The sequence below is a fragment of the Stegodyphus dumicola genome, chromosome 4, assembly GCF_044657685.1.
Source record: "Stegodyphus dumicola isolate Sdum_Otavi_A_Nest chromosome 4, ASM4465768v1".
In the NCBI taxonomy this organism is placed as follows: Eukaryota; Metazoa; Arthropoda; class Arachnida; order Araneae; family Eresidae; genus Stegodyphus; species Stegodyphus dumicola.
The window spans coordinates 60239853-60265696 of NC_140771.1; the positions used below are offsets into that span (position 1 = coordinate 60239853).

At 33.9% G+C, this 25844-nt stretch overlaps 1 protein-coding gene across 3 annotated transcripts in view; it reads right to left on the reverse strand.

Moving 5' to 3' along the window:
• The window catches only part of Amnionless (amnion associated transmembrane protein), a 98408-nt gene that overhangs the window by 12169 nt on the left and 60395 nt on the right, over positions 1 to 25844 (reverse strand). For all 3 annotated transcript variants that reach the window (XM_085814995.1, XM_085814994.1, XM_035371929.2), the window contains exons 5-10: positions 22440 to 22580; positions 19847 to 19940; positions 17497 to 17576; positions 10570 to 10705; positions 5381 to 5482; positions 2093 to 2183 (exon numbers count right to left, since the gene is read on the reverse strand). In XM_085814995.1, the coding sequence (XP_085671121.1) occupies positions 2093 to 2183; positions 5381 to 5482; positions 10570 to 10705; positions 17497 to 17576; positions 19847 to 19940; positions 22440 to 22580 (644 nt within the window). The remainder of the gene's footprint in view (positions 1 to 2092; positions 2184 to 5380; positions 5483 to 10569; positions 10706 to 17496; positions 17577 to 19846; positions 19941 to 22439; positions 22581 to 25844) is intronic.

Below are 25844 nucleotides of genomic sequence, written 5' to 3' on the forward strand. Positions count from 1 at the left end.
AATGCCATACTGAAGAATGATCATTTCAGCAGTTTGTTTGGTTCCTTTGAATTTAGCAAAGTACGGAAGAGCCTAAAGGAAGGGATCTTCGTGGTGGATTTTAAGAGCGAAATGGTTCGTATCCACGTTCCGCCAGGGGTAAGCATGAAAACGCCCATGCAGCCATCAGCCCATTCGCCTAAAATCGAACCTGGGTCGAACAACTAGTATTCAAAAGTGAGTTTACACTGCTCGGATCCGGTGGAACCATTTCAGTAGTATCTTCATACGAATTTTTGGAATCTCTGTAACGTAGCCTACCAGCGGCAGAGCGGTAAAATCACTAAACACTGGCAGTTTGATGTGAATTTTATTCCAGGAGAACGGACTGTCTGCAGTGATGTTCTCATAGTTTTCCCCACGTGTATAATGGATACGAGCTAGTTTCCCTTCAGATGTTCTTCAGGAAAGCATGCCTCTCTTAACCCTTTCCGGCACGCTACCTTTTAAAGTAGGAGTTTTCATTAAAAAAAAAAAAAAAAAGGGTAGACATCCTAATTAGGCCTAGAGGAGTACACAAGTAAAATTCTGTGAAGATAGCACTTATCGTTTAATTCTGTGTGTGTGCCCAAAGTGGGCACACTGATTGAATAGAGCTTCGAAAAGAGTGCTGAAACAAGCATTGTTGTCAATGAACTGACCGATGAAATGCTTAGAAAATTAGAATACAGACTCTCAGTTGTCCTAGATTATCGGTGAGCCCGATCTGGGCACACCTAGGGTTCGCAATTTGATTTTAGGCAAGATTTCAAAGTAAAACTTTAAAACTAATATAGAATAAGGAGATTAGCATACAGCCAAAAAAATAAGATAGAAATTTCTTTTCAAACAATTCCTTTTATACCCTAAAAAAATCTGGAAGTTTTCTTTGAAAAATGAGGTTTCTTTGAAAAACATTCAAAGAAAAAAAAGGTTTTCTTTGAGAAACTAAACATAGCTAAAATATATGGACTGGTTTGTGTTGAGCTGCCATCTACTATAAATAAAGAAGGTTTAGAGTAACCTATAGTAACCTATAAATTATTTTTTATTCAATTTTTCTGGGCGTACAGAAGGAAATTTTTAGGTGTGTCCACACCAGACACACTGTGCCGCAAAGGGTTAAGGCAGATGTCCCTGTAGTGCTTGCCATAATCAAATAAACCAAATGAAAAAAATCTCTATACAAATTTTCAGGCTAAAAAATAGCGACTTAGCCGCAGAAGGTACTTAAAAGTTTACGTATTCAGAATATATGAATTTTGGGATCTGATCGATTTCATGCCACAGCTTTCAAGGAAATATTTCTTTCTTTTGAAGAACGCGTCTTTTAAAGTGAATAAATATTGATTTGAAGATAGTTTATTTTGATTTTTGTTATGTATTTCTTTATTTTTATTTATGTATTTGATTTTGTCTGCATTTTTCATTCAAGTAACCCACCAGTGCATGAATGAAAAATACGACTTAAGTTTAGTAGATCAAACAGATGTCGAATGAAGGTGAATGTACTAACGTTTTGGTTTGGTTTATTTGATTATGGCAAAGGAGACTAGGACTGTCTGCCTGAAGGGAGGGATGTTTTAGAGAGGACTTTTTTTAAGTTCTAGCATTTTGTAGCGTTCCTACATCTACTGTATTATCAATATTTCTCTTTAAAACATGTTCCAAAAAGGCAATCATACTTCGTTAAAGAGCCTCGCTTGCTTTACTTTAATTGAAATAAATCACAGCTGATTAAACAAATGCGCAAATTTACTTTCAATAAGTATGGTGATTTAGCAATAATGTGATTACCACCCTTCTACCTCAATATGCTTCTTCAAAAGTCTTTAATGAGACAAAACAGTTATGCGAATTAATAATTGCCATGAACAGTAGTTTACGGTCTGTTAGGCAACCACCTTCACAGAGTACGAAACTTGCCTGGAATCAAATTTCATTTTGTTTAACCTAAACAGAAATCCATTAGAAAGAAAACAAAAAAAATCTACATAATCTTAAATTTTTGTTGTTTTTTCACTTCATTTAAATATTAAAAAAAGGAAGTTAATCTGAGACTAAAAGTACTTACTGTCGTCTTTTATGCACATAAAATGTAGCAACCAATCCTAGTCCAGCAATAATTACGATAACAACAGCTGCCACTCCACCTGACGATAAACCTGAAAATAAAAACTAATCTGAAGTTGTGCTTGCACGTATCGATAACTGATAAACATGAAACCTTAAATTCTCAATTGTTTGTGCCTCTTTATAACTCTCACATGGTTTTGATTCCTGAGCAAGGAATTCGATGTATATGTTCCTCCTGATTTTCTTCAGATTTTTTTGTTAAAATCAACCAGTCAGCCTAGCAATATAGCAAGGAATTTAAAAAAAAAAAGTTAAGGAAAACAAAGAAACCATGTAAAGTCATTCAAATACAATCATTTACAAAACTAACAAGAGAAAAAACACTGGTTTGGAGCAGAAAAACATCGTTTCATAGGTCAAGACGTAACAGAACTTCGCAAGTTGTTCTGAGGGCACGATCTGAGTGAATCACAGACAGTGCTGTAGGAAAGTAAATGTTTTACATCTCCGATATTTTCCTTGAGCAGTCACTCAAATAATTCTTCTGGAGATCAAAATGTAAGCGAATACTCAACTCTCAGAAAAGAGGTGCATAATTTTAAACTTTATAAAAAGGTTTGGTTTGGTTTTGTTTATTTAATTATGGCAAAGCACGCTAGGGCTATCTGCCTAAAGGGAGGGATGCCTTCGTGGAGGACTTTCTAAGGGAAACTGGCTCGTATACACGTTACACATGGGGAAAACTACAAAAACACCCATGCAGCCAGCCCGTTCGCGGGATTCGAACCTCGGACCGAACTACCAGTGTTCAGCGACTTTACCGCTCGGCCGCTGGTGGGCCTAAACTTTATAAAAAAGAATTAATCATATTTAAACCTCTACTTAATGGAAAGGAAAAATTACTTTCTAGTTTGGCAGATTCTTGACTCCATTTTGCAATGAGTTCTTATACAATAACGTACATTTTTACGAAGTTTCGAATAGAAGTTCTTGAGAATTTACATTAATGGACTGGTGCATTCAGAACAATAAATGTTACGCATTTTTCGGTAACCAAGTGAAATTATCGCGGCGAAAACATCGCAAGCGAAAACAATAGAAAGGGAAATGTGATTGTGCAAAACATCGTGCGATAAAAAGAAAGCAAGAAGAAAATTTCGCAGTTTCAAAAATAAAGGTATAAAACACTGTCATAGAAAATAAAATTGATCACAAACGTCGGAGTTTCAACATATAGGTGGAGAAAAAAGGCACGGTAAAATATAAAGCATCTACAAATCGTTGCATGATGATATAACATTGCAAACGCGTGTTTTCAGAGTTTAAAACGTTTTAATATAAATTCACATAACGATTATTAAGCGCGAGAAGTACAATTAATATTTTTACCTTTGTATTTTATATTTTTGAATCAACTAATTAATATCTATTGAAAAAGCAAGAAGCAAACTTAAGCATTTAAAAACTGAAAAGAGTAAAAATTAATACTATAGCAATTAATAGAATTTTAAACGTCTGTAGTAGGTATTAAAAGTCCTTTTTAGTTACCCCTCAGGGGCTCACATTTTGCAAGTACGGGTGTGGCAATCCCGAGGTACCCTAGCCCTTCAGGGGATCATCTTCTTGGTGAGACAGGTGTCAGGACCTTGCAGCTCAAGTGATCTATTCTCTTTTCCGTCTGATTTCTTCTTGGCTGAAATTTTTTTCCTTCCATTCTCCCCCTTGTGGTTTTCCACTTCGGAGGTTGGGGCTTGTCATCAGAGGTTATTACAGCTCTTGTATTTAACTTCGAGTGGCGAGAAAACTGCCCACGTGTTTGCCGTGCGTGAAGACCTGTGTCGCTGGAAAGGAAGGTCCTGGTAGTTGAGGGGCGAGGTACTGTCCCAACACACTGCTTTGGCCTCTGCTTCAGCTAAACGGGAGAAACCTTGTCGTCCTCACAAGTATCAATCAGCTGGTCTCTAGTCCTTGTGTCAATGACGTGGGGATAAGCTCTCGGGAATACCTGCTTTCTAGAAAGCAGACTGTAGGGCTTCAGCTTACGTATAGGTTTGACTAGCTCTAACACAGGAATCTGTGTTCCCTTGTTTGACTCTGTGGTGGGTGGTCCCTAATCTTTCAAACATGGCTATTCAAAATATATATTTTATTAAACATCTTGATCCTAGTCACTTCCAAGTATCGATACTTCCGAAAAGTCTACTGTTAAGTAGGTACAAAAGGAGCAAATACTAATAATCCTAAAAATTGTCCACGGCTCTTCGTTGTGTCTTGTCTTTCTGGCGAGCAACAAAAGACGTCTTCTTTTGTAATAAATAAGCGCATTCATTTCTGTATTGGTGAGCCAAGAAATATAAAGCGTCTCCGTTCTGGAGAATTGCTTATTCATACAACCTCGATCAGCCAATCTGCTTCCTTACTTCGAATAACCAGTCTTGAGCAGTAACAGCACATAAAACACTGACTTCTTGTCAAGTTGTAATCTCGTAAGTCGACCTTCTGTGTGTTTCTGAAAACGAAATCGTATTCGACATGTCTGATCAAAATGTCTGCGGTACTAAGTGGATCAAGATGCGTAAGGACGGTCAGTTGATCGATTCGAAACGCATGATCCTGACCTTCAACTCGCCTGATCTGCCTAAGAATATTAAGGCTGGATACCTAAATTGAACTGTAAGACCTTGTATTCCAAATCCTATGCGATTCTTCCAATGCTAGCATTTCGGCCATTTTAAGCAGCCTCACATGCGCCCGATGCTCAACGATCGGCCACAATTTTGATAACTACTCAGCTGCGCCATTGTGTATAAATTGAAAGGGTGAACACCCAGAATTTTCTCGCTTATGCTCAAAATTAAAATCAGAAGAGGAAGTGCAGACTTCAAAAGTTACAAGGAACATCTCGTATGCGAAAGAGCTCCTAACAAATATGGCTTTCGAAAATGCTTTTAAATCATATCGTACAACTGCCACCTCAACTTCAATTAGCACGCAGACTCTACCAAATAAAACCCAGCAGATTGCAAGCAACAAGAAAAATGAAAATCCAACTTATGTAATACAAAGAAAGCAAATAGTAATTCAAAGTAAACCAAAAATATATCCCTCCAAAAATAGTTAACAAAAGTAGAAGCAGAAGCAATAGATCTTCTGAAGACATGGTGTCTGAATCTAAGGATTCAGACACAAAGAATGCAAAACCACAAAAAAAGAGGTAAGCAAGTAAAAACCTGTGTACAATAAAATATAAATTATTAAACAAATGCAGAACAATAAGTTTACTCACCGCTGCCAACGCGTTGGTCAAATGTTGGTACTCCTGGTTCCCACTGCTGCGATATCTTCAGATTCGCAGACTGAATTCTATAAGATCCAGAACCTTGCATATCTGGAAGCAGAAATTTGTTTAACTGCAGCGCGATAAAATTGAATATTGTGCAGTGATGCATTATGCACTAACATTTTCATTTTTCATCACAGAATTGAAACTACCCAATTCCCAAATTACATTTTTGCGTTCTAAATGCATAGTAAAATATTTCATCCTAATGCTTTTTTCTCTACTATTCATATTATATTTACCACCTTTTCACCAATACTTTTCCCTCATCAGAAAGGAAATATTTATTTCTCCGTTAAAAAAAAAGAGAGCTTTTAGAGATACAATTTTGAATTTGTAATTTAAGATTCTTATATGCCCTTCCTGACAGAATCTTTAAGCAATTTTTCGTAACAGAACTAAGAACCAAAGTAGGAACGCGAATGTTAAATTTAAGATATAACCCCGAAAATACTTAAACAGATTTAAACTTTGCCCCGAACAGACTAAAAAATGACACCAGATTTTATCAGTGTTTTTTTTTCCCTAAATATTTTGTTTCTATCATGTATTTGACTAAAAATTTTATTTAAACATTTTTAGTTTGAAGTTTAAAATTAAAATTAAAAATTCTTAATATTTACATTAATTTGAGTTCTATGATATCACCTTTATATGCGTTATTGCTCTATAATTTGTTAGAAACTGAACCCTTATAGCTTAAAGAATTACTGGAATGCATAGTAAAGTATCAGTAGGACTTGATGCTCAGCAGCACCATCCTAATGTGTGGATAGTCTCCTTTCTCCATTTTCGTCGAGGATGATAGGATTTTCCCCCTGAAACATCAGCTGTGTCCATTCAAAAATAGACGTTTGTTGGTGATGAAATCCGACTTTCTCGACAATATATGTTATATATGAAGTCAATATAGTATTAGAATTTTGAGAATTATATAATAAAAATTTTTTAAAAATTAAATGTATAGATACATAATACCTAAATAAATATGTAAGAAAATGAAATATAAATACGTAAGTAAACCGTCATAATACAAACCGTCATAGCTCACCGTCATAATACAAACTCTTCCAGGGATCCCTTACGATAGCTATGCGAGGTAATGAAGCATCCACCATACCAACCCTTCTATCAAAGGAATGTTTACCATAGTCACCAATCCCCTCGGATTTGGAAGAAGGCTCAGATGTTTATAATTGTATAATTTCTGTGTGAAGTGGGATATTTAAAATATTGGCAAGCTGAAAGTCCCCTCGTAGTTTGATGTTTGGAAAGATGGGTGGGAGATCTTTGTATTCGTCCTTCGACGTGTTGTACTCCGTCAAAATTGGAGCGGAGCTTCACAATTAGTGCAGTGCAAGTATCCCCACACAACCAATGCTGGAATTATGGTTTCCCGCCGCCCACTTGTACGTGTTCCTTTATCTGTGATCTTTTCACCAAAATGAAGAACCAATATGAGGACCCTTTACAGCTGTAGGCAGGTGGTTATGCAAGCTTTTGGTCGGTTGTTGAGAAGTATAACAGAAATGGACATGCTGATGATATACAATGCTTTTCAGCAATATTTGTGAAAAGATAATAGACATGGTAGGCAATTGCACTAAAGGATTATAAGGGATCTTATCTAAATAAGGACAGTATTTTTAGTATATATACATTATTTTGAATTTCCGAGGAGCGGCCTCCTTTACCCGAAAGCAGGTAGCAAGAGTCACGTGTAATACTAAGCAGTGGGATGTCTATCAAAAGAATTTGCATTTTTCTTGATGGGAAAGATGGAAAATGCTCCCTTAAAATTATGCTGATTGCTACAAAAATTGTATGGATTATTCGTATAGTATTATGCATAGTAGCTGATTGCTACAAAAATTGTATGAACAATTTAGATGGATATGTGTGCATTTCTTGGGTTCGTGATTTTGAATTGAACCGTACAACTACACCACGGACTATTAATCAAGAAATGGGCATGTTTGCAGCACGCCTAGTAAACGCTCGTACAGTGCATCGACGTTTATTTATTTACCATCAGATGAACAGCTGCACCGCCTTTAAGACATTCAGCTTTTATGCTCACTGATGGAATTATCTACCAACTGTGTTATTATATATAAAATTCTTCTAAGTTTTAGAATTTTGATAATTACATAATAAAAAATAGATATCAAGAAATAAATATATACACTAAATAAATATAAATTAAAAATTTATAATTAGATTAATGCTTAAATACAATGTTGTTATATATGAAGTCAATATAGTATTAGAATTTTGAGAATTATATAATAAAAATTTTTTAAAAATTAAATGTATAAATACATAATACCTAAATAAATATGTAAGAAAATGAAATATAAATACGTAAGTAAATACTTAAGATTATTACAAATTTTGAAAGTGATCTGCATAATGTATGAGAATAGCGGGGGCTAGAGATATAAATTTTGTAAAGAGTTTAAAATAAGAGTATAGTTTTTGATTAGAGAGTTCTTGAATGGAGAGTGAAGACTAGTACTTGAATAAAAGTTGATGAGAAATAATTTTTGAATGAATTAGGATGACTTGCACAAAACGTTCTTGGAAGTTCTTGATAGGGAGTAATTCTTGAGTAAAAGTCTTGAATAATAATCTTGAGTTGAGACTTGATTTATATAGTCAAGATTAAATATTAAGGAGATAGAGTTAGAAAATATTCTTAAATTCTTGATTGAACTTGGGAGATCCTGAAGATGTACTTAACTAAGGATGGTCTTGAGTGAAATGGAAAAGTATTTTTAAGAAGTAATTAAAATGGGGTCGTAAAATGAATGGCGTATTAAGTAAGGTAAATGAACATAGATAATATTATTTCAAATTCCTTTAAGATCATCGATGTTTGCGGAAATATAATTTATTATATTTTGAAGTTGATTTCTTAGAATATTACTTTTTAATGACGTTGAAACCATAACTGAGCAGAAGTTAAATGGTATGCTTTAAGGTGATAATCTTTGGTGAGGTTGCAGTGAAAGAGATAATGATCTATTGTGCCTTCATTCCCACAGAAATTTGTATGGTGAAGTCCAAATCTTGTATTAAGGTAATCTGTAAATGGACCATGAGCTGTTAGGGAAAATGTAATTGAACGGTTGGTAGATATTAATGATCTGGAAAGTTCTGATATGAAAGTAAAAGTTCTCTGCCGGTTGTTGCATTGACGCTTGCAGCAGCGTGGACTACCAGCACGGCGACCGTTACTTCGGTTCCCTTGACAATGCAGCATAGAGAGAAATGGAGACACGGTGTGCCAAACGACAAAGCTGGATACAGGTGTGGCATAAAGATTATATGACTACTAACATGATTGATATATACACTGATGGATCCGGATATGAAGGTGGAACTGGTTGTGCTTTTGTTATATTTTTATTACGGAGTCGAAATTTATAATATAGAAATACTATTAGAGGAAGTAAATCAGTGTATCAAGCTGAAGTGGTTGCAATTAGAGAGGCACTGCGGTACTTTACAATACATATTTTGTGAAAGAATGTAAACTGACAGAGAGTGTGAGGACAAGATTTGGAAAAATAAATGAACAGAATGTCAATGAAAAAAGAAAATTCTTGAATAGCTATGCAACAGAAATTATGAGGATTGTGAATGAAAACAAGACTATCATAGGAATAGGACATTAAATATTTTAGTTTAACTTTTGTTTACGAGTTTATGCGTTGGGTGAGTAAGTTATGTGCCGTCTTACTATTTTTTGTTTTCTAACCGATTATGCTTACGATTTTCCTTATTTTGTATTGTGTAAGTGTATTTTTAAAGATACACAATCTGTGTTAATCTGTTTAATCTGTGTTTTAATCTTTTGTTGTTATCTTTTAACTGTATTTTTGTTTGTCTGCGACGGATGTGCTGTGTTAACCATGAGGCCTATTATTATCGGCTAGGAGGGTTGCAGCTAGAGGCTCCAAGGAGACCGCACGTCACCTGCTTGCATTCGATATCGACACAGAGGCCCTGCACCTGGTGTGATGGCTTGGGAAGTCATTGGGTACACGACACGCACATCTCTAGTTCGAATCGAAGGTGATTTGAAAGCAGATTGGTACATTTCTGACATCTTACGTCCAGTTGCTGTGCCCATCTTCGAGGCCTGCCAAACGCCATCTTCTAACAAAATAATGCAAGATTATATGTTGCACGTCGTGTCCTGACCTTCCTCGATACACAGAGTATTCGACTGCTGCCCTGGCCTGCACCTTCTCCAGATCTGTCACCTACTGAAAACATCTGGTCATGGGTTGCTGAGAGACTAGCCCGCAATGCAGGATTTACGTATAAGCTACACAAACTATAGCTTAAGCCCCCCCCAAATTAAAATATAGTATTAAAATATAGAATAACATACTTTTAAAGGGCCCCATATCTCAAATAGCTTAGAACTTTATCAGGTCTAAATCCAGCTCTGCTAGCTGCTAGGGATGGCAAGCTGTTTCTACTAATTTCGCACCTGTATAAACCCCTAAACTGCTTATAAATTTAATCATTTTGTCTTCAGGCCATACTGTTTACGCACAATAAATATCTTTTTTGTATTTGTTTTCCTCATTTTAATGGCCAGCAGTGTATTTCTTCTTCAATTAAAGTGAACGTAAATTGTAAATTGAGTGAATGACCTTTGCGAAATAAAATCGTATTTGATTTGCTAACATTATTTGAAATTCTCCAATCTGTAAGCCATTCCTCTAATAATTCAAGATAAAAGCGTATCTAAGAAGATAAAGGCATATACCAAGATAAAAGCTTACCTAAGAAGATAAAGGCATATACCAAGATAAAGGCGTATCTAAGAAGATAAAGGCATATACCAAGATAAAGGCGTATCTAAGAAGATAAAGGCATATACCAAAATAAAAGCGTATTTGTAAAAGTCTTTTCCAAACTATTCGACGTCTTAATTTTTCTTTTAAGTAGTCTTTACAGAACTGTTGAGGGTCACTACTTTTTATCCAACCCGTCTATTTTTCTTCCTATGAAATTCGAAATATAGAGATTCGATTGCAATTTTTAGAGATATTTTACTTGGAAAAGTAAAAGAGTAGTATTCTGTATACTTGAACACTAGTAACAAAGACAATAACCTGCCGTCACTGCATCATATATGCTTTGCGCTGCTTTATTAGCCAAACCTTTCTTTTCGGTGACGTCGATTAGAACAGTCTGGATTTCACCATCATAAGTTTTGGCAGTAAAACTCTCTACCGTATGGAATTCTTCCTAGAAAAAATTATTAAAATATAAAGAAAAGTTTAGGAAATCAACATTTATTTAAATAAATTAATGAACTAAAAGAAGAGGGAAATATCTCATATGTTTATTGCAAACAAGAGATAAAATAATTCACTTTACAAAAATTCATGTACAATTTTATATCAGGAATAAAAAAACCTAAAGGGAGACTGATAATAACAATAATTTCGTACTACAATTATGTTTAACAGTTGGTTTGGTGTACTCTGAACGTCTCCAAAGTAATTTCACTAGCCTTCATCCTTTCAAAATTTAACCTTTTAAACGCCTCATTATGATGCGAAGGTAACATATACATTTTGTGGTGAAAAATCAATTTAAAACTCAAATACAAGAATTATGAAAAAGACAAAAGAATTAAAACACTTTTTTAATGATTTATAACAAGTTCCATAAATGAAACATTCGCGGGAAACTTTTTTTACATGATTTTATAAAACTTGATTAACAACATTTAAATTCAAAACGGTATTTTTGTCCACAATTTTTCAGTATTAGTAAGTGAATTTCTAAATGTCATTCGGAAATAACATATATTAAGCGGAAAAAAAGGCAGGCTACACGCTTAGAATCGCAAAGCTACTCAACCAAAGTTTCTTAGGAGAAGAGGAAAAGAGATGGAACTTCCACGGGAGAAAAGCTTTCCCGATAAATTAAAACAAAGTTACATAGTTGATAAGAAGGAATTTATAAAAGAATTTTATAATAATTGTTAGCAATTTATGTTAATATTTTAGCATAATGATGTGTGTAAAAGGAGACCATTGATTCATCTATACTCGGTTTAGAACGGAAAATGCCGAACTGCTGAAAAATTGCTTCCAGTTCTTCATGAAAGAGGGAAACTTCCCCATTTTATCTCCTAATGCCAACGTGGTTATCTATAATACGAATTTTTTTTCATTTTTCTAAATCTGTTTCTGGGCATTACAGAAGGAACAACTGGGACAGATAGATCTTCTTGAGTTCTCCAGTATAAATCTTCTCCGGGTACTTGGTGATACCCGCTAAACAACAGTAAACCAGAAAACTGTTCTGTATAGTTTTCATCTACAACTACTTCCTGCATTGCGTCCTGAAAGGTCTTGTCATATTTGCTATAGGCAGCAAATATTCTAATGCAGCAAATGTTCTTTAGTTATGAACATGTGAAAAATCTCAACTGGAGATAAAGTAACTAGTTCAGGAAACACTTCGCAAGTATTTTCAATGCTGCTAGTTTTTAGAGTTTTGCTAAAATTAAAATTTTTTCCCACCGATGTTCAATGTTTTTCTCATTCGACTTCAGTTTTCGCTTCAAATTCGGCCTTCCCTTTGAAGATGAAGGTTCTTGAGGATCAAATGAGATTTCATGAGATATTTCATCATCAACTAAGTTATTAGAAATTTCGATTTTTCTGGCAGAACAGGCTCGGAGTATCTTAATTTACATCTTTCTCATCTGTCAAACACCCACTTTTTACTGGAGGCAGTTTGACAAATATCAATACATTCTTCATCATCTGATAATATATTAAAATATTCCAATGCCTCTTCAACAGTCTGAAATACTCGTAGTTCTGAATGAGACATCAGCATAACGTATGCTTACGAACTGACGAAAAATGCAAACAACCGGAAAAAAATGGAAATATCTAATCACATAATTTCAATCCATACTATATATACGCCTTTAGAACTGAGTTATAAACAACCTCTAGTCTGTCAAGAAACGCCACATGCTTTTCTCTAGTAACTGTGAGTAACCCACTTCAAATCCTTATGGAAATGTATGAGGGAGAGGAGGATGGGGAAATACGAGAGTCAAAAACAAATCAATAGTCATAAACAACTTTTCTCGATACTTTCTGAAAATTTTCACATATGTAAAATCTTTCTCCGTGTAATCGAAGTAGCTTTATCGTGTTAAAAATATACCTTTACACACCAATGTTCCCTCTCTGGAACATTCATACTTCGTCAAACACCCACTTTTTACTGGAGGCAGTTTGACAAATATCAATACATTCTTCATCATCTGATAATATATTAAAATATTCCAATGCCTCTTCAACAGTCTGAAATACTCGTAGTTCTGAATGAGACATCAGCATAACGTATGCTTACGAACTGACGAAAAATGCAAACAACCGGAAAAAAATGGAAATATCTAATCACATAATTTCAATCCATACTATATATACGCCTTTAGAACTGAGTTATAAACAACCTCTAGTCTGTCAAGAAACGCCACATGCTTTTCTCTAGTAACTGTGAGTAACCCACTTCAAATCCTTATGGAAATGTATGAGGGAGAGGAGGATGGGGAAATACGAGAGTCAAAAACAAATCAATAGTCATAAACAACTTTTCTCGATACTTTCTGAAAATTTTCACATATGTAAAATCTTTCTCCGTGTAATCGAAGTAGCTTTATCGTGTTAAAAATATACCTTTACACACCAATGTTCCCTCTCTGGAACATTCATACTTCTTAGCTCGTAGTAAAAAATAATTATCATCTTTCTATAATAACTTACTGCCTATCCATAAAATCATCCTTTTTATTTACTCTCATTGATTTATAAAAACATTTGTTGAATTAATTTTTATATCAATTTTTGAATTTTGCTCGGAAAGAAGTAAGAAAAAAGGTAAAATGATGATTTTTTTTATCAAGATACTACTTATTTTAGCAACATTATATTGCTGTTAAAAATAAATCCATATTTTCTTTCTATGTAATAATTTTTACTAAGCAATATGAATAAAACTGTATTTTTTATAAAATTACAAAATCTATTTCCATTTATGGAACATTGACGTGTAAAAGTTTAAGCATGTTTGCATTCTGTTGACTTGAGAACATTCTGATAGAACTCAGTTTGAGCATGTGTACTTACTGACAAAGGCATCATATAAAATTTTAAGTATTCAAGACAAAACGGATACATTAGAAATATGAAGTTTAATCAAATAATAATTTTCAATTAAATCGGGTTTAAATTCTTATGTAAAAAACTGCATTTAAGAAGATAGAAAAATTGAGAAATTTATATCAAGTTCGTAAAGACGATGGCTTATACTACATTTGACAAAATAACTCGACTGCTAGATTTCGTTACTTAGGCTATGCACGCTTTTATTCGTGAGAAGAAAATTGTAGGTAAATTTTATAAAAATAATTATTTCAGTCAAAAACAGATCAACAGTCATAAACAACTTTTCTCAACAACTTAAACTTTTTTAAACAACTTAAAATGTATGATCAGCTATTTTTCTTCTTAGGTCATAAGTTGTTTTACTTTTATTAAATAAAAGCATATTTCATAAAAACTTTTTTTTTATTTTTTAGATTTTATTTTATTTTTATTTTATTTACATATCATCAATCAGCTTATTCAATAAGAAAATATTATATAAAATAATCTCATTATATAAATATTATATAAATATATATAAATAATATTATATAAATAATCTCAATGAATATTCACTCCATTATTGCTAAACTATTCTGCTGTTATGCACATCATTATGGTAAAATGTATTATTTTTAACTTTGCACTACAGTTCATGTATATTATCTGCTATAAATATTTGATGTTAGACTATCTTGGAGTTTATTCTTTTCCTTTCCACCAACTTCTCAATTATAATTTCTTCCAGCGCCTTAATTCCACTTACATCAACATAACCTTGACCTTCTGCAAGCAGATTTTCCTTATATAAATTAACACATAAACAACGAACACCTTTCTTGTATCTGTATAGCTCATGATAAAATTATAAGAAATAACTTTTTCAACAGAACCATAACTGTATTTAGCAGCATATTTGATTTGAACTCAGTAATGTGTAAGGCGACTTCACCAAAGTCTATGTATTGACTGTATATCCATTTTATATATTCGATCTTGCCGACCATTTTATTTTTATTATAAATCCGATAGCTTCATTGACAAGTCCTTTGCTAATATGGGCCCACCAGCGGTTAAGCAGGAAAATCTCTGAACACTGGTAGCTCAATCTGAGTTCGACAATAGGAGAACGAGCTGGTTGCATGGGTGTTTTCGTCGTTTTCCTCATATATAAAGTAGATAGGAGCGAGTTTTCATTCAAACGTCCTCCACGAAGGCATTTCTCTCTTAAGACAAATAGCTTAGCGTGCTTTGCCATAATCAGATCCTCTGCTAACATATACATTAGACTAAGCATTGTTTTAGCTCCCATAAAATAAATTCTATATATTTCTTATCGTATCTTTTGTTTCATTAATATCAATTTCTATGATAGTATCTAAATTTATAATACAGTATTTCATGTATTCAGAAACTAATCTAAACTTATCTTGCCCGTTTTTATTCCTTTACTAAAGTCTTTTGATTAAAGTTATATATTTTATCAATTGTTGGATAAATTCTAAAAGCTTTTTAGTCCAAAGGGGCTTTGTCCCTGAAGGATTATTGTTTTCGTTTTGCGATTTTGCGTCGGACTCATAAACGTCGGTTCACTTTTCAAACTGTTGCCACAAAATGTTAGAGTCCTGCATTATATTTGAAGACATTAAATAATGAAAAATCTGCATAAATGATTGTCTATTTCTCGCATTGTGATAAAACAATGGTACATAGAGCCATCGAATTTTGAATGACGAAATCCTACTGCGAATATGGGCATCTGAAATCCCAAATTTGGAATTTGTTTTATTATAGATTTTATATTTTGTAAAACTTTAACGAATTTTTGATTTACAAACTCAATGCTTTAAAAGCGAGAAATGGCAACGTTATATAGAAAAAAAAAAAATACTTTTATCTCCAGCTCGCGAGACTGTGTATATCGGAAATTCTAAAGATATGCTTAATTTAACATTATTTTGCGATATTGCTCTTGAACTGAATTTTATGGTTTAAGTGCAAAGAACATGATATTTAATAAATAAAGGTAACACTCAAAACGTTAAAAAAACGCCCCTTTGGACGTAATTTAAAATCTGAAACATTTCAGTTTTTTTTTTTTTTTTTTTTTTTTTTTTTTTTTTTTTTTTTTTGTTTGTTGTTAAGAACTCACTCTCTTCTTCTGCATTGGTGTCTAAAATTAAGAAACGTTTCACATTTTAGTCGTTCATCTGAACTGATTGACAGATGTTAATGAAATGTGATATGAGCATAATCTGATATACTAAAAAAACATATATCATACAGTAATTAAAGTTTAAAAAGCTCCAGACCTCTTAACAAAGGCATCTTTCCATGCTCAAATAGCTTGCTTTGCCTTATAAATTACATGATACACATGCAGGACTGCGTGTAAGGCTGGATCAGTCAATTTACCTTTTCCTTTCAATCCAGGATGGAGTTTTTACTTTTGGTAGTCTACTACCAACCCTTTTCTGTACATGTCCAATGCATTCCAGTCTTTTGACCGAATCTTTACCATATATATCTTTCACAATTAAAAACCCCGTAGAATCCCCATCCTCAAAATAATCCGTGTACTTCAGCTTTCGTAATTTAATAGATCATTCAAAAAGCGGAAAGCACCAACTGCCTCCATACCCGAAGCTGCTTCTTCATAATTTGCAGAACAATTATGTTACGCTTTACATATGTCGTGCTGAAGATTGCATTCCATTTTGTTTTTTTGTTACAAAAATGTGACATAGCTTTCAAATCAAGCACTTTGTCAACGCTAATCGACAAAGCAGCAACACATCCACTCAACGTTGAATACCGTCTGCGCCAAACTAAATACAAAATTAAAGGGAAAATCTATCGTCAGATTCTTAAAATGTATTACAAAATATCTAAATTTAGTACGAAGGTTTATAATTTACAAAATCTTGATGATAAATAAGGTTTCTAAATAGGTATGTCTATTTCACTTCCGGTCCAGAATATTGGAACTTCCGGTTTATTCCGTTACAGAAAATTGCTCATAACTTATTTTTAGTTCTAATTAACCTATGAACAAGCAAAATATGAACTATGCAAGAAACGTATAAATACGTACTTTTACACAGTTTTAATTAGTAAAATGCAAAAATTTGTTTATTAACTGTTCATAATGATTTCAACACAATAATTCATTTATGAACTGTTCATACATTGCTGGAAATTATTTGGCCGATGCTGTACCCCTAATATTAATACTTGGAGAGTATCCCTCTTTCACGGGAAGGAAACATGCAAATTTAAAACTAAGCAAAAAGAAAAGCAACCGATGTTTGTTGTAGTAGTTCTTCAGAGGAATTGTTTTTTCCTCCTCTCTTCTCCTCCCCCCCCTCTTTTAAAGGAGCATGAAAAAGAAAACGTAAAAACGGAGCTGAGTCTGATCACCCTCAAAATAGATAGTTATTTAAATTCTAAGCCAAATTAAGGCTCCTGTTTTTCCTAATTTTAAATGGTTGACTAAAATTAAAATCAAGCTGATTGGCGACATAATCCCTTACATTTTAACATTTTTCTTAACTCTTACAATTTATTTTGACCATATTTGGCTACTTTCCTTTACTTGGCAGCCTTGCTTCAGTTTGAAAAATTATTCAAAAAGACTTTGGTAATATTAACCGCATTGTTGATCAGAATAAGCGAGGCATTTTCCATGTTTTCGTACATAAACGGGGAAGACTTTGGCAATTCGATAATACTATACGCATGATAACATAAACCGCGATCACATTAAACAGTGTCTAATATATAATTTTTATAGTCTTTATGATAGTTTCAGCTTTCTTGTTATATTTTTTAAAAAATGTGAATTATATTTTTACTTACTTTCTCTAAATAGCTTTGATGAAGCTGTAGAAGTCGTTCCATTTTGAAATTTGACTTGTATTTGAACATAATTTGAGCAGCTGCAAAATGTGTTCAAATTAGTGCAATGTATTGAAGATTAGTTTTATTCTTAATTTTAAAGAAAAAGATAAGACCTTATTCTGCAAATAAATAAGAATACGAATTGATGGATTTTTGTACCTACAAATTCTAAACAAAGTGAAAGAAAAATATCTTTAAGATTAATTTTTATTTTTAACAGAAAGAAAAAACGATTTTCGGTGAAGAATGAAAATAAGCGTAATGTATTATTTTACATAAAATGGAAAACTTCAATTAAAATATTTTCTTTCTTATACACTGAAGTGACAAAAGTCATGAGATACCTCCTAATATTTTGTCGGTCCTCCTTTTGCCCGGCGAAGTGCAGCAACTCGACGTGGCATGGTCTCAACAAGTGTTGGAAGTCCCCTGCAGGAATATTGAGCCATGCTGCCTCTATAGACGTCCATAATTGTGAGAGTGTTGACTGTGCAGGGTTTTGGGCACGAACTGACCTCTCGATGATGTCCCATAAATGTTCGATGGGATTCATGTCGGGCGATCTAGGTGGCCAGATCATTCGCTGGAATTGTCCAGAATGTTCTTCTAACCAATCGCAAACAATTGTGGCCCGATGACGTGGCGCATTGTCATCCATAAAAATCCCATCGTTGTTTGAGTACGTGAAGTCTATGAATGGTTGTAAGTGATCTCCAAGTAGCTGAAGGTATCCATTTCCAGTCAATGATCGGTTCAGTTGCACCAGAGGACCGAGTCCATGCCATGTAAAAACAGCCCAGACCATTATGGAACTACCACCAGCTTGAACAGTGCCTTGTTAACAACTTGGGTCCATGGCTTCGTGGGGTCTGCGCCGCACTCGAACCCTACCATCAGCTCTTACCAACTGATATCGTGACTCATCTGACCAAGCCACGGTTTTCTATTCATTTAGGGACCAACCGATATGCTCACGAGCCCAGAAAAATCGCTGCAGGCGATGTCGTGCTGTCAGTAAAGGCACTCGAGTCGGTCTTCTGCTGGCATAGCCCAAGGAAGACAAATTTCGCCGCACTGTCCTATCGGACACGTCCCTCGTACGTCCCACATTGATTCCTGCAGTCATTTGACGCAGTGTTGCTTGTCTGTGAACATTGACAACTCTACGCAGACGTCGCTGGTCTCGGTCGTTAAGTGCAGGTGGTCGGCCACTGCGCTGTCAATGGTGGGATGTAATGCCTGAAATTAGATATTTTCGGCACACTCTTGACACTGTAGATCTTGGAATGTTGAATTCCCTAACGATATCCGAAATGGAATGACCCATGCGTCTAGCTCCAACTACCATTCCGCGTTCAAAATCTGTTAATTCTCATCGTGCGGCCATAATCACGTCAAAGCCTCTTCACATGAATAACTTGAACCCAAATGAAAGCCCTGCCAAAGCACTTCGCATTTATACATTTTCTACGCGATACTACTGTTATCTGTATATTTGCATATTGCTATCCCATGACTTTTGTCACTTCAGTGTATTTATTCATTACAAAAGATGAGAGGGAAAGTGTATAGTTCAATTCTTTTCTTTTCAAATCGTCTTTCAACGGGAAGTTTATCAACAAAATTTTTTAGTTTGAATTCAAGAAAATTTCATCCGCATACTGGCACTGGGTTTGCAAAAAAAAACTTTTGTTTCCTTATGTAGGTATCACTATTGAACAGTTTTCAATACGTTTGTAATAGGGAGGCAGAAATCAAGTACACAAACTACATGAGGATTTTCCTTAAATATCCTAATGAAAAGATAGCAATTAATTATGATAAGCCACATGAGTGCTCTTCAAGTGTCTCTTAAAAACAATACTTGATATGATAAACCCTATGATAATGACCTACTGGTTTATTATTTCAAGAAAAAGGTGGTTTTGATACATATTTTGACTGCTTAAGATTTAAATTTGTTTTATTTGAAAGTATAAAAGACAGTACTGATAAGTCAATTGCCTTAAATTTCATAAACATGCTTAAGATTTAAATTTTAAACCAAATAAATCAAACTCTTATCATTTCGGGTTTAGAAATTAGAAAGACTATTTACTTAGCATGGGAAGGGATACAGTCGTATTTCGTGTGAAGTATTTTGAAGCATATTTTCAGTATCAGGTTACATACACTTTGTAAATAACAAGATTGTTGAATAAGTTAGACAGTGATACATAAGTTATTGTTATGAAGCATAAAAAATTATGCTTCATAACAATAATAGTAATAAAAAGGAAAAAGAAACAGTGAAGAAGAAAATTCTTACCACAGACAGGACAGCAATGACCGATAGGTGTGATTGGGTCGGAACACTCTAGTGAAGGACAAGGAACTTCGAAAGTGCAGATTGTTGGTAATAACTATGGGATCAGCACGAAAAACTTTCAAATAACACCTTATAATTAATGTACATGTTATATCTATAGCTTTAGCACGAAAAATATCAATACTATATCTGGTAATAATGTAAAATGCAATCATTTATTACTAGCAATATTCTTAAAATACTAATCCAAAGTAAGGGAAACGCTGATTTAAACTTCAAGGACTCTCTAGAATTCAATTTTTCTTTGATATTATTTCAATTGTTTTCGTCATACTTTAAAAGAATACAGTGCAAATTTCATTTTATTAAGCATATAGTAATATTTTTGGTATTCTCGCAACAGATAAGCAACCGCCCGTGAATTATGATCGAACCCAAAGAAAGCGATGATATTACAGTGGTAAATAACAGCAGCAGTGCATAAATACAAAACATTATGCATACTTTTATTACATTTCCAGATTATTATTTTAAATTATGCAACATTATCAGAAGAATGCATTCATGTGACCCTGTAGAGGAGCTATCATGTCCCTCAATGGTCGTCATTGTACTTTAAAGACATTAAAAAAGCAGTTGAAGCGATTCTATTTGGCTTCTGTCAGTTGAAACAATCCAGCTTCACATTTGTCAATAGTCATAATTTCACTACTCTAATCAAATATAAAACAACACTGATAGAACCCTGATGAACACATAGTCATCTTTATTTTCCATACAAAGAAATACTCTCCTATACTATGTCTCTCAACATGGATAGAAATTTGCCCTTGTTTTTGACAAATCGCCATCACACTAGAGCAAAGTGCTGAGGCAGCATCGCTGGTCTTGTTCCTCTCATATATCTATGCAATTATCTGTTTAAGATTTCCCACTAGTGGCCGAACGTTAAAGTCGCTCTGAGCACCGGTAATTTGGTCCTAGAATCGAATCCCGCAAATGGGCTGGCTGCATGAGCGCATTCCTTGTTTTTCCATGCGTAACGTGTATATGAGCCAGTTTCCCATAGAAAGCTCTACACGAAGGCATCCCTCCCTTTAGGCAGGTAGCCCTCGAGGCTTTGCCGTAATCACATAAAACAAACCAATCTGTTTAAGATGACCCCACAGACGTTCTATTCTCCGAATTTTATCACCATAGCAAAATCAACAAAATTCGTCTGGCGATTTACCGTCAGGTGGGTGTATCGGATGATTTAGATTTAATAGTCAAAGGCAAATATAGTACAAGTTACCTGCTGTGAGAACATCATATTTTTCCGAAGAAAAATCTATCTTCCGAAGTACACCGACATTAATTTAATGAAATAAGCATTAAAGAGAGAATTTTAGAAGTTATTAAAGGAATATTGTTAGTTTTGCTCTCAGTGCAATTACAGATTTGAGAAACATTTCAGATTGTAAGTACAAAAGGTAAAGTTCTAATTTAGCTTCCTTGTTTGCCAGAGTGGTTTTTTTTTTTTTTTTTTCTTTTTTTTTTCTTCTAGATTCAATATTTGTCAAAATCTTTGTTTGAAAAGTAAAAAAGCATAAACTTTTATTTTATAAAATTAGAAACATAACTATCTTAGCTTTGGAGTACATTTAAGTCAAGATTGCTGAATTGATTTCGAGGGTAAACAGGAACAGGTCCCGCTTCAACAGGAGCAAAGAAATCTGCAAGCCTGGAAAGCAGTGCGCTTAACTAACATATTTATACTCATACTGTGGAGTATAAATACGACCGTTGCACCCACTGCTTTCTAGGCTTGCAGATTTCTTTGCTCCTGAAGGATAATAAAATTTACATAGTTTTCACAAAATCTTTTTTAATTTAAATAAGATTCAATTATTTTCATTTTCTATATTTATTTTCTTTTTAAAAGGCCCTTAACAAAAAAAAATTTACAATTATAGTCTGATGCTGTAAAATATTCTGTTGCCTAAAATTTGAAGTAAAATGTTGAACAATCTGTTTTACAATTTAAAGAACAATCTACTTATAGAATTTTTGTAACATATTGTAGCAAAATTTAATCCTATATACGGTCTGCATCAAATTTAAGTACTTTTAAGAAAGAGTTTTTTTTTATAAGAATATTGTCAAATGCTGATTTATGGTCAACAGCAATTATTTATCGTTGGTTACGTTTGCCAAGTGCATTGGATTTTCACAGAATGAGAATGGCAAAACTTGTTCAGCAATCCTCAAAATTTGAAAGATTTTAAAATGAGAGAAATGACTAATTTATAAAAAAGCAAAATGTATTGAAATGATTGTTTTATAAAGCACACGATATATATTTATTTAATCAAAATTTTACTGCAAAACTTTAAAATTTAGTTATAGTGGCTTTTTAACGCAGTTTTTTAACTCTTCAAAACCTTATTAAAGAATATGCAGTCAGTGCATTACTGCTATGGGGTGACGTGATACTCGCCTTTAAAGCATTCTGATAATTCTTCTGAAATTCCAGATGCTTTTGGCCGATTATAGGATATTTAAATGCTGACTGTATACATGACTGTTACAGAAGTCTAAATTTTATACTTACGGATGGGGAATCATTTCCACATGCGCATCCTGTCTCATCTGTGCAGTCGAAGGGTTTAATTTCAATTTTAGGATTGTCGGGAAACAACAGTTTACCTATATGGCTGTTCTGGAGGGCTACCAGATCTTCTTGATTATAATCCTAAATTAAGAAAAATTAATAGCATATTTTGTCTTCCAAAATATGTATTTAACAATTCTGAAGACCACGAAGTATCAGGGGAAAATACCGCGTACAAAAACGTAGCGGCGAAAACAACGCAAGAGGAAAACGTCGTCGTATAAAATATCATGTGAGAAAATAAAGCAAGAAGGAAGCAAACACAGCTCTAAAACAGCTTCATAAAAGAGAAAACTGTTCAAAAGGTTTGCAGTTTTAAAACAGCATCTTACAAAGTATCGTGGTAAAAATGAAGCATCTACAAACTAGCATATGTTTTCAAACTTCAAAAGTTTTAAATGTTCATTTGCGCAATGATTTTAGAGCTCAAGAAAAATAAGGAATAATTTTACCTCAATATTTCACATTTTTGAATTAACTAAAACACTTTTTAATAAAACATATTTGAAGGAAACTGAATCATTCAAAATCTGAAAATATGCAAAATTTTATACTTATGTACTTAACTATCAAACGCCATTATTTTATGTAATATTATCAGTTTTTCATGAAAAATATAGTATTAAAAAAGGTTAGGAAAAGAAAGATTAGTAACTGCATGACATTAAACTGGAAACTGATGTCTGCGATGTTCATCATACGATGATTTGTAGATTTTTTTTTCCCTCACAATATTTTAACGACCATTGTTTTATGCAAAGGTTTTGAACAGCTTTATTTTTCTTGACGATCTTTGACCACGATATTTTCTATAGTGGGCGTCCCTTAATTTGATCGCGTTTGTCAACAGTTATTTTGATAAACGCTGAGAGAAAATATCCTTCAAAACAGCAATGGAGTTTAACTATTTTAATATAAAATAGATAGTAAACATAAACTCATCTTTCAAAACATTTTCATTAGGAAATAAGGATGTTTGTTTATAGACTCTTCATAATATCATAAATGCAGCAGTTCATTTATGAGCTGTTCGTAACTTTTCTGAAAATCTGACCGATACCGTATTTAATCTTAGTATTCGTAAGGTATCCCTCATTCCAACAGAGCATGCCAATGTAGAATTTTAAATTAAGCAAAAAAGAAACTTTAGTTAGCAGTAATGTTTACAGTAGTTCAGTTGTTTTTCACAACATTATTTGCTCTCGAAGAATGAGACTTATGTCTGATCTACCACAAAATCGGCAGAGTTATTCAAAATCTACGTCAAAATAAGGTTGCTTTTTTGCCTAATTTTAGATGGTTGAATGAAATCGAAACTAAGCTGTTTGGCGACTTAACCCCTCACTCGGCGACATTTCTCTATCACTTGACAATTTTATGATTTATTTCAGTGGTTCTTAACCTGGGGTGCGTGCATCCCTGAAGAGGGTGAGAGAGCATTTCCAGGCGTGCGAAAAAAATTTAAAAAAAAACCGCTGCGACCGTGCATGTTACAAACAGCACCGATTACAATGCGAACAAAACCAACCTATGGCAGCGGTGATGATAAGTCGTGACGTCATAACGTGACGTTTGATGGCTTCATATTCATTACACAGAACATGTCATAACGTGACGTTTGATGGCTTCATATTCATTACACAGAACATAAGGAGGAGAATTATTCCATTTATTCTAACCTCCTTGCTCAGCATATCGGGCTTGTCATCACTCGTCAGTACATGCAGTTAATGTCACTTGTACAGAAACTGTTTGAGAGGTTTCGCATACCTTAAATAAGAATATAAACGAGGTTTGTAATAGTAATTTAATTGATTAATGTTATGTAGTATTTATGGAAATTAAATAAATTTACAAATCGATAAAAATTTATATCAATTACTTTATTTTTTTAAATTTTAGTAACCCTCTTTTTGTCGAAAAAAACTTCAATGGAAAGACGATTGTGTCGCTTATGGATTCACTTGTACAACAGGAAATGATGGTACGCAAATGACCATAATGTATTTTATGTTGCAAAATATTATCCAACTCCATTCTTAAACCCTCAGAGTTTTTAGAACATTCCAATAATCAGCATGGTGGTGAAACCTGCAGGATAGTCTCAACATCTTGAAATCTAAGAAAGCACGATTTGATGCCAGTGATAATATTAAAAATTTAACATTGCAACAGTTGAAACGCCTTTAGCTAGAAGCTTCTTATCAAGTAGCGTATCTATGTGCTAAGAAAAAAAGAGCCATACAAGCTAAAGAACTTGTAAAACGATGTGCACTTGAAATTGCCAAACTTTTATTCGGTTCTGAAGCACAAAAGAAAATTAAACAAATTCCGCTTTTGAATAATGTGATTCGACCGCGCATTGCAGATATTTTTTTTGCAAATAGCAGAAGATGTCAAAACTATCCCTCTAAAAATAAGCATCCAACTGGATGAGTCAACTGTTGTAATAATTACAGTCATTTATTAGAATTTTCGAGATACTTTAAAGAAAATGTAATACTAGAAGATTTTCTATTTTGTGAACCGTTTCATTCGATGATAAAAGACATTGATTGTTTTAATCCCATTAATTTTTTTAAAACACCAGATACCCATCAGTATTATAGGTTCAATTTGCACTTATAGGTACCCCTGAAATGCTAGGCAAAAATTCTGGATTTATTTCATATATGAAGAAAAAAATGCCCTAAGTTACAATAATCGTCATCGTCATGCACTTGCATCGAAAACTTTCTCAGAGATTTTGAGACAAAATCTAACTGCAGCGGTGAATGTAGCTAAGAAAATCCGAGGACGAGCGCTTAATCATCGTATTTTTCTTGATTTGTGAGAAGAAATCAGTGTTATTCATATTCTGTTTCTTTATCATACGGAAATACGGTGGCTCTCTAAGAGCCGCATGCTGAACAGCGTTTCTGAATTGCGCGAAGAAATTATACAGTTTCTTATCAACCCAAATAATGATTAAGGGAACGCTTTTGGAAATAGAGACGCATTGCTTCGGCTAACCTCCTTAGCAGATTTACAGTGCGTCCGTAAAGCCATGATGCACTTTTGATAGGTCACAGGAAAGCAACAAAATAAGATAGAAATGGGAAATCTTCCCCAAACAAAAGAAAACCTCTTAAGGTTTTATACCTATTCAGTGCAGTTCGATGCGGGCTTCATCCATGCCGTCACAGTCTATTCCGCAAAACAAAAATGGTCCTATCACTTTATCATGCATCAGGCCACACCACACATTCACTTTAGGGCTGTTAGGTTCGTACTCTAAGTAGGCATGAGGATTTTCAGCAGCCCATATTCGGATGCTATGGCGACGAACACATGTCCACTGACATA